At 50.5% G+C, this 10,276-nt stretch overlaps 1 protein-coding gene across 1 annotated transcript; it reads left to right on the top strand.

Annotated features, from left to right (window-relative positions):
• Window positions 1–384: 384 nt before the first annotated feature.
• On the top strand, window positions 385–10,053 carry CUNH20orf85 (chromosome unknown C20orf85 homolog). The gene is given in 4 exon segments (XM_039236893.1): window positions 385–498; window positions 2,615–2,696; window positions 4,727–4,828; window positions 9,347–10,053. Coding segments are annotated over 4 exon segments (414 nt in total). The 5' UTR covers window positions 385–430; the 3' UTR covers window positions 9,509–10,053.
• Window positions 10,054–10,276: the final 223 nt, after the last annotated feature.

Here is a 10,276-nt window from a genome sequence, read left to right as displayed (position 1 = left end):
GACGGGTGGGCTGGAGTGTCCTATTTCATAGTCCGGACCGTGGCTTCGGGGGCGCGTTCTCTGTGACAATCAGCAAGCGTGGTACACTTGGGCGGGTACACTTGTGCGTGTGCGAACCTGCCTTGCAGGCCTGCGTTCTAAAGGGGGAGGGTGGCGGGGCGTTGAGGCTTCCCCGGGGCTCCCCGCATAGGAGGAGGGCCGCCGCCGCCGCCGCCGGGCCAGCTGGGCCGGGAGGCGGGCGAAGGGCTGGGGGCGGCGGAGGTGGGCAGCGGGCGCCCGCCCTCGGCCGGAGCCCCGCGGCCCCACCCCGCGCCAGGCGCCGCGCTGCCTCCGCCTCCGCGTCCCGCGTTGCTGGGCAACCGGTCTCCCTGGCGACGCGCGACGCTGAGCCCCGGGCTGGTGCGTGCGAGGCGCAGAGACCTGAGCCCACATGGCGCAGAAACCTCTCGGCACCGCTGCGGCCGAGCGCATGAACCTCGTGGCGCAGGACGAGATCTGGTAACGCCCGGGCCGGTGCCCGGTGGGCTGGGCCCTTCCCGCCTCGAGTGCGCACACGTGGCGGCCTCAGTCCTGCCCCTCCCCCCACTCCGGGAGGTGGGCGGCCCCCTGGGCCAGGACCCTGCGCTGGAGGCGGTCGGGGCGCTGTTAGGGACAGGGGGGCCCCCAGAAAGCCTTTCTCCTCTTAGGCACACCCCGAAGGATAAAAGATACTGCATCTGGTTTTACAATCATCTGCAAAGCTTTGCTTGTTGAGCCGACTAACATGTTATTTTTAAGATTTGCCGAATTTAAAAAAAATAATAAAACAAATATCTTAATATTTAATTGGAATGAGATATACACGTGCTCTTTTCATTTTTGAATCTCCTGCTTTTTTAAGTAGTAAGAAATTTCAATTTAAAAAACAGACCCATTTTCTAAAAGATTTATGTTCGGCAGACGTTTGTAATGGATGATTTTATTTGAGGTCCTATTGAATCGCTAAATATACCATCTCTTTGAAGTTTCAACCAACATGGGAGGTTACTAATTTAGATGCAAGTAAGTGAAGTTGAGTAACAGTAAAGGCTAATTGCTTACCTCTTAAACTTCAGTTATCTGCTTGCCCTCTCTCTGATTTTTATCATGTCCTTGTAAAGCCTGTGTTAATCACTTCATATTTTTCTTTAAACTGGCTTTATTTTGCTCAGATGTATTTTTTTTTTAATTTTATTTCTAGGAGAGAGAGACAGCGTGAGCAGGGGAGGGTTAGAGAGAGAGGGAGACACAGAATCTGAAGCAGGTTCCAGGCTCTGAGCTGTCAGCACAGAGCCCGACGCGGGGCTCGAACCCACGAACCGCGAGATCATGGCCTAAGTGAAAGTCGGACACTTAACCGACTAAGCCACCCAGGCACCCCTCAGATGTATTTTTATAGGAAACTTGACATCACTGTTGTCGATGAGAAGCCAGAATCCTTTGGCATAAAATGCACAGCTATTAATTGTTTTTTTTATCTTTGTCTTTACCTTTGCCTGGGACACTTGTAAGACTACTGTAGCAGGTACGTTCCGTCTGTTTAAAAAGCCCCTTCCCCCCTTCTCCACCAGACAAACTTATATTCATCCTTCAGGACCCAAATCAGATGCCCCGCCCTATGTGAAGAGAGCCCGTTCAACCCTCACACTGTTCTGCCCAAGTGGCTATTGAGCCAGTGACTGGCCGGAACTGGAATGAACTGTCAATGTAATATACCAACCGGATTTCGAAGATTTCAGACCCCCCAAAAAACAAACATTAAAATTAACTTCATCTGTTTATTTTCACTCTTCATTAGTGTGGCTTCTAGAACATTGTTATTATTATGTACGTGGCTCATACCCAAGGCTCACATTACATCTCCATTAGCCTAGACCCTGCTTTAGATGCTCAGTGCCCAGGACAGAAGGCTTGATCAGGGCTTTGACACTGGGGGCTGGACGAGGGGGCGGGCGGGGAGGAGGGGCGGGGAGAGAGGGTGCAGTTACTGGTTCCAAAAGAGGAAAAGAAGCTCGAAAATCAAAATGAGTAAATGCTTAATTAGATGTGTGTAAAATGTGACGCACCAGCCCCCACTAGTAGGGCCACTGTATATAAATTATATTTAATGTGGAAGAAAAGCAGGACCAGGATTGGGGCACCTGGGGTGCCATGTTTAAGGGGGGCTCATTCTCAAGGTCAGGTCAGTGCTGGCTTTAGACTTGCAAGAACCTGGGGGTGAGCCCTCCCTTAAATTTTGCACCCCAGGTGCCGCACTCACCCCTCCTCACTCACCCCTCCTTGCTCACCTCACCAAAAGAAGGACTCTACTACCTAGATGGCCCCTCGGGCAGAGCCAGCCCCAAGTCCCGTCTTCTCCCTGATGTGCCATCCAACCCGCACCTGTGGTTCTTTAGACCCGTGTGCCCCTGGCTGTCCCCAGAGACCGGGACCCTTGCTCCCTCTGGCACCCAGCCCCCTTTCTGGCACAGAGCCATCGTTCAGTCAACAACACGCATGGGATAATGTAAAATTTTCCCCCTTGGACCCTATTTTAGGGTTTGCTACTTTAACCTTTCTCCATTGCTGTCCAGCACTTAGGAACTTTCTTTTTCAGGAAATACCGCCTGAAGGCTGAAACCGAAGCGCGGCAAAACTGGGCCCAGAACTGGGGATTTTTAACAACCCCTCTCGATGAGGTAAATATAAATTTTATGAGCCGAGAAGTTATAGAGTTAATTATGTCAAAGAATAAATGGTTAGGAAGTGTATCATTTGTAAACATAAAGTTAAAGAGGGGCATCTGGGAGGCTCAGCTGGTTGAGCGTCTGACTTTGGCTCAAGTTGTGATCTCCCAGTTCATGGGTTTGAGCCCTGTGTTGGGTTCTGTGCTGACAGCTTGCAGCTTGGAGCTTGGAGCCTGCTTCAGATTCTGTGTCTCCCGCTCTTTCTGCTTCTCCCCTGCTCATGCTCATGCACTCGCTCTCTCTCTCAAAAATAAATATATGTTAAAAAAATTTTTTTTAAAGAATAAAGTTAGAGTGCTGTATATGAAAACCGATAACTCTGAAACTTACAGATTCCTTTCGCAAACTTATTGAGCACTTACTATGAGCCAGCCATGTCCTGGTGCTTCATCCGAACCAGCTCGTTTAATCCACACAACAACTCTTGCACGGAGGCGAGTGCTGTTTTTTATGCCCATTTTATGAGTTAAGAAATGGAGCTCAAAGAATTACAAAGTCATACAGTTAATAGAGGGAGGTGCCAAGGGGAGAAGCTGGTCTGTCTGATTTCCGGGGCACTTGGCCTCAGACTGCCTATCTGTAAAATGGGATGATAGTCCTCAGCGGCCTCGTTGGGTGAGTGTGTAGTTCAGATGTGATGAGAAGTAGAAGCCAGGTGAGTGTATGGGGGATTACTGGAGAAATATTCTCGGTAGTTCCTAAACCAGCTGGGTAACAGAACAGGCAGAAGAGCCAGGCGTAATGAGTAGGGAGTGGTAGAGATGCCAGCCGAGACCCCCCGCCCTGTGTGGAGCTCATCAGCTCTCTCAGCTGTCTGGCACACTTGATGTCTACAAGGTAGACAGGAAAACTGTGTATCCCCGCTGTTCATGAGAGTCCAGAAACCCACACGTTTAAATGAAATCCAACCCTAGAATAGCGAAATCTATAAACCACCTTACGGACACAAAATCCTTGCGTGGGCTTCAAAGGGATGGGGGCCACCAGACTACAACCTACCTTTCTTTCTCTCTTGCTCTCTTCCTTCCTTCCTTCCTTCCTTCCTTCCTTCCTTCCTTCCTTCCTTCCTTCTTTCCTTCTTTCCTTCCTTCCTTCCTTCCTTCCTTCCTTCCTTCCTTCCTTCCTTCCTGTTTATTTATTTTGAGAGACAGAGCATGTGGGGGAGGGGCAGAGAGAGAGAATCCCAACCAGGCCCTGCACTGTCAGCTCAGACTCCAGCCAACGTGGGGCTTGATCTCACAAACTGCAAGATCATGACCTGAGTCGGACGCTCAACTGACTGAGCCACCCAGGCGCCCCACGACTACAGTCTTTCAAACCACCCCCAGGACGCCCGCCTGGCAGCTGCGCTACTTTGAAGGGACGCAGAACGGCACAAGAATCGTGTAATTGAAAACGGTCCTGATTCAGGACAGCGTAACCCCATTTGTAATTCACCGCACCCACGAGCTTTGAAATTATGCCACTCTTCATGAGTTTTTTTTAATACTTAAAGAGTTATACACCTTGAAATTCTATGCATAAAATGAGTCCTTATTAATCTAAAATGCCTAAAAAGAGTCTATATTAATATTCCTTATATGTAATTAAATTGGGGTTTCAAAGAGTTCAAAAATCACTTTAAAAAGAAAAGGGGGGATGGGGACCCTCCTCTGATATTTTAAAGGTACTGGAATGTTGTTGGCAATTTTTTGAGTCCTTCACCTGTGAAGTTTTCTCAGATTGCGATGCGGGAGTATGAATTAGCAGCTGCAAAAGCTGGTAGGGGACGCAGCAGCCCTGTGTCCCGACGCTGAGCTGACAGTCCCCAGTCTGCCCCTTCCTAACTCTGTGATTGCACCAAGCTACCTCACGTTTCTGAGCCCTGCCCTGGTCATCTGCAAGATGCGGCATTCGGGGGCGGGGGGGGGGGGGCCTCGGTGACGAGAAGTCTCCCTCTAACCTCAGTCTGAGGCTTCCTGTCTCCGGGGCTTGTGTTTCAGCTGCTCAAGGGCGAACAAGAACCCTCCACCTCGAAGCCCAGAATCGAGCTTCCCGAGCGGTTCCGCATCCGGCCAGTGACCCCAGTGGAGAAGTACATCAAGGTTCGCAAAGTTGTTTTGAATATTTATTTTCCTAAGTCAGAAATAAGCCCTGGAGGAAACTGTGTTCACTCCACTCCCCCGCGGGCAAGAAGCCGCGCGCCCAGCACGTGGGAGGCCGGGTTCCACGCCCTTTCCGAGCCCCCGTGCGGGGGACACGTCGGGTTGCTGGTCTGGACACACGCGAGAAGCACCGCGTCCAGCTCTGCAGAAGCAGGGCGTAGCCCAGAGAAGGATGGGGGTGATCCCGTCACTCAGCAGCCATTGCCGGGGGCTGGGCCAGGAACCGGGGCGGGTAAAGCACCAGGCTCCACCGTCAGACCACGGAGATTCAAATCCTGCCCGGCTGCTCACCCTCTGTGGTTTTGCCAGTTCTCAATTGCCCTGTGTCCCTTTTACACTGGAGGTTAATGAGAGCGCCTGTTTCAGGGAATAGTGTCAGGGGTCCGTGGGAGAACGCCTGGAAGGATCTGGAACGTCACCCCGCACTTTTGCAGAGTTCTAATGACCGTTAGCTATCGGGAGGTGCCAGGTGCCTGGTTGGGTAAACAGTGGTAAACACGGAGACAAGACTCCAGCCCACAAGTCTGGATTGGGGGTGGGGGTGGGGGTCCGACATGAAACATTAAAATCAACACAATTGTTAGGTGCTGCGCGGGTCGCCACGGAGGAAAGAGACGGGTGAGGTTTTGGAGGATGGCAGAGGGTGGGGCGATGCCCGTTGAGCTGAGGGCTGAAGGACGGCCAGGAGCCAGCCCTGGAAAAGCTTCCCTGGGATGTCGGCGGGGCTCAGTCGGTTAAGCATCCAACTCCTGATTTCGGCTCAGGTCATGAACTCACAGTTCATGGGTTCAAGCCCCATGTCGGGCTCTGCGCGGGCAGCATGGAGCCTGCTTGGGATTCTTTGTCCACTTCTCTCTCTGCCCCTCCCCTGCTGGCTGTCTATATCTTTCTCAAAATAAATAAAAAGAAACTTTAAAAAAAAAGACAGGAAGGAAGGAAGGAAGAGAAAGAGAGAAAGAAAGAAAGGCTTTCCAGGCAAAGGAAGCAGCATGTACAAAAGCTCTGAGGCAGAACAAAGTCTGATCTGTTTCAGGAGCAGCAAGGGATGCTATGAGGCTGAAGTTTCATGAGCCGGGCATGGGTAGGGGTGGGAAGGGAGGGGATGTGGACGGAGAAGTGGGCAGGGCCGGATCCCCCTGGACCTCAGAGGCCAGACTAAGGGGCTGGGACTTGAGCCCAATCTGCAATGGGAAGCAAGGCTGTGGCATGCTGAGGATGGCCTTTTTATTTTAAAAAAATTTTTTAATGTTTTAATTTTATTTTTGAGAGAGACAGAGAGCAAATGGGAGAGGGGCAGAGAGAGAGGGAGACACAGAATCTGAGGCAGCTCCAGGCTCCGAACTGTCAGCACAGAGCCCGATGCGGGGCTCGAACCCACGAACTGTGAGATCACGACCTGAGCCAAAATTGGATGTTTAACTGGCCTAGCCCCCCAGGCGCCCCGAGAATTGCCTTTTTAAAAGATCCCAGGGGCGGTCCCAGAGGGGAGAGGACTTAGATGGCCCTCCTGCCCGAAAACAGTCAGCCATGGACATGCTGCCCTCTGCCTCGCTGCGGAGAAAGCCATTCCGGGTCCTGATGGGAAGAAGGGATGAAGACTCGCGCCGAAGGTGGCCAGGCGTGGCAGGAGTGAGGGTCCATGCATTTTCTTTCCCTGATGCCCTTGGGGTCTGCTGGGGGGCCTGGCACACTGTGGATGAATCTGAATGAATAAATGTATGAACGAATGAGTGTATGAATGAATGAGTGAATGAATGAATGAATGAATGACTGCACTCCACTGAGATAGGTTGAGAGTGTTTCCCCCCTGATTACACAGCAATATAGATTCTCTGATATTTTAAAATATCAGTCCCCTTGGTAAACATTTTGGGGACTTCCTTCCAGACGTTTGCTCTGCCTCTACTTACCGTCCAGTAAACACCAGCTCTTATTGTCTCTGGTTTGTTCGCCATAGTAAGCGCTTTCCCTGGTCCTCTCATTTTCACAACAATGCTAGAAAGTAGATAGAATCCCCAGCAAACCCATTTTGCCCGAAGCAAAGGGCCCCGGGCACAAGGACCGTGATCCAGGCGTGAAGGGCACTTTGCTGGTCTCCTTCTGAACTTCCTTCCTTGCTGACAAAATGGTCCCTTCTTCCTCCTTCCCATCCTTTCTTTGGATGGAGACAGCCTCTTAAAATATGTTTATTTTTAACAGGCATCCTGGGCCCTAAAAGGCATGCTGTGAAAAGCCTCCTTCCCTCCCCCGACGCTCAGGAGCTGTTGTGGGCCGTGTCCCATGCACCCTTCCGTAGCCGGGTCCGCGTACACACCCTTCCGTAGCTGGCTCCACGCACGCAAGCACGTATGTGGATCCTTAGGCTTCTCCTTATTGCACTACTCACAACAGATTTTATGTGTTTTGTGCTCCTTTTTTCTCTTAGCAGTTTATGTTCAAAGTGCCCATCTCAGAGCATCCGGCCTCGCCTCGCTCCGATAGACCGCTGTCCAGTGTTCCACAGTGTGTCCCTGAGTCCCCCACCGGGACGTGCAGGCTGTGTCCGGTGATTTGCTATTACAAAAGGCCTGCAGTGAACCCCTCCCCCCCCCACCACTGGTGTGCGCGTGCACAGATGTTAGGAGGTCTTAGCCCAAGTGCCCAGGAGTGCATTTCAGGTCAAAGATGTTTGCGTTTTCATTTCTGGTAGATAAATTGCTAGAGTGCCCTTCACAGGCCATGAACCAACCTGTTCCCCCCAAACAGGTTACCGGCAGTGTTTTCATCTCTCTGCCAATCTGGTGGATGAAAGGTGGCTTCCCTGGGGGGTTTTCGATCGCATCTTCCCCTGCTAGTTGGAGGTAGATTTGGCAGCTAGGCTGTGTGTCCCAGGGGCCCGTGGGGACAAGCGGCTCAAGGAAGCACTGGCCTTCTGGCATCTGTCGATGACCTTCCCTGAAGGTGGCCTCTCAGGAGAGTCATCTGAGCACTTTGGCCGGAACATATGTTCTGGGACTTTGTGCACCAGGGCAGCCAGCCCCCAGGACCGCCCCCCGCTGCGCTTGCAGAGCCCCTGAGCTGAGCGTGAATGCATAACCCCACGCACCCAAAACCTCTCTGCCTCAGGTCTTCCTTTTTTTTTTTTTAATGTTTTTAATGGTTTTATTTATTTCTGAGAGAGAGAGAGACAGCATGAGCAGGGGAGGATCAGAGAGAGAGGGAGACACAGAATCGGAAGCAGGCTCCAGGCTCTGAGCTGTCAGCACAGAGACGCGGGGCTCGAACCCACAAACGATGAGATCATGACCTGAGCCAAAGTTGGATGCTTAACCGACTGCGCCGCCCAGGCGCCCCTCAGGTCTTCTGTTAGAACAAACATTCTTCGTGTTGTCTTTCATTCAAATCATCCTGTAAGAGCCTTACTTCAAATGGAAGGGGAGAAACTGCCTAAACATTTAGCCCTCCTTTTCCAAATTTTTCAAGTCTGTCCAGGGAATTGACAAACAAAACTGTGTTTTTTCATTTCAGACAGAACCTCCTTTTCCTTTGGTCTTTGATTAAATTCCATTGCTTTTCATTTCTGTGGACTCTACAGTTTGGGGGGTGTGTGTGGCACGTGTACACACATTTCGTAAAGTCTTCTAAGGAAAACGGGAGTATTTGTAACTGCCAGGATACCATCCGACAATATTGTCTTATATTTTGTAAAGGACCATGTGAAACTTATTTAATATTTCTTTTTTTTTAATTTTTTTTTTGAGAGAGAGAGCAGAGGAGAGAGAGAGGGAGACAGAGAATCCCAAAGCAGGCTCTGTGCTGTCAGCGCTGAGCCCAATGTGGGGCTCAAACTCACTAACCGTGAGATTATGACCTGAGCTGAAATCGAGAGTCGGACACTTAACCGGTGGAGCCACCCAGGTGCCGATATTTCTAAACCTTACTTTTTCCCCCCTTTTTGCTCTTTTATCAAATAAAAACTATTCTACTTGGGCATCTAGGTGGCTCAGTTGGTTGAGCATCCGACTTCAGCTCAGGTCATGATCTCACGGTGCGTAAGTTCAGGCCCCACGTTGGGCTCGCTGCTGTAAACTGTCAGCCCGTCAGCACAGAGCCCCCTTCAGATCCTCTGTCTCCCTCTCTCTCTGCCCCTCCCCTGCTGGTGCTCACTCTCTTTCTCTCTCTCTCTCTGTCTTTCAAAAAATAAATAAAAAACATTTATTAAAAATATATTTTGCTGGAGGTCATGAATTAACGTGTTAAACGTTACCAGGTACAGAAATATACCAGGTTTTACGATTGTGCGGGAGAAGCTCGTACCAGGGCCCAGCAGACTGGAGTGTGCTTACCTCAGGTGCACCTCACTTAGGGACACTTTTCTGCCTTTTCCCCATCAGGCCTCTCATGCCGATCCCGGTGTTTCGGTGGACATGCCTCATGTCACTGTGACCCAAGGCTAACCCGCCTACATCTCCCTTCCAGATCCTTCCATCCCCCCCAGTCCCGAAGACGACGTAGGGCCTCATCGGCTGGAGATCCGGGGTGCCGGGCCTGAACAAGTATCTGGAGCACGATTGTGAGATCAGAAGCTGCAAAGGGGCATATGCCAAAGAGCTGAGCTGGCCGAGGCAAGGCATCCACTGAGCCCAGAGACCAGCCCCGGGCAGCTGATGTCCAAGCCAGCGAAGGGAGGAGCTCCCTGGTGCTCTCTGCTGATACAGTCTCCCCCATGTTTGCTCAGCAGATATTCCAAAGAACACAGAATAGCCCCTTGACACTTTCAATTCATCAACACCTCCCTTCCAGAACATTCTCGTAGCACACCCATTCTTGGCTAATGTAATGAATAAGCCAAAATAGACTCTGAATTTTTCTTTGCTACCTTGGGAATTTCTAAGTCTGGCTTTTAAAAAAACAATGTGATTGAATTTTAAGAATTAAATTTTGTCTAGGTCCTTTATTGTCCCACCATCTGTTTATAATGAGACTGTTGACCAGGTGTCTCTGAGCCCCCAAATATTCCTGGACCTGCTTTTGCAGAGGAATAGAGCTCTTTGAGGATCCCTTGATTCTCCGTTCCCAGGATACTTGCAGTAAGTCAACAGCTTTGAAGGCAGAAATGAGGCCCAGACTTGCCACTGAGCATAGATTTCCAGGAGAGGATGGGTTCCCCGTGCACTTTATTAAAACCTCCCCGCAAGGAAGGTGTGGTGTGGACCTGTATTTGTATTGATACACGTGTTCAACAGAATATTACTCGGTGATGAAAAAGATTGAAATCCTGCCATTTGCAACAACGTGGATAGAATCGGAGGGCATTACACTAAGTGAAATAAGTCAGTCAGAGAAAGAAAAAATCTATGATTTCACTCATGTGGAATTTAAGAAATAAAACAGATGAACACAGGGGAA

Source organism: Hyaena hyaena, unplaced genomic scaffold (genome assembly GCF_003009895.1).
Source record: "Hyaena hyaena isolate Hyena2069 unplaced genomic scaffold, ASM300989v1 scaffold_119, whole genome shotgun sequence".
NCBI classification, from domain to species: domain Eukaryota; kingdom Metazoa; phylum Chordata; class Mammalia; order Carnivora; family Hyaenidae; genus Hyaena; species Hyaena hyaena.
This window is presented reverse-complemented; position numbering and strand designations above follow the sequence as displayed.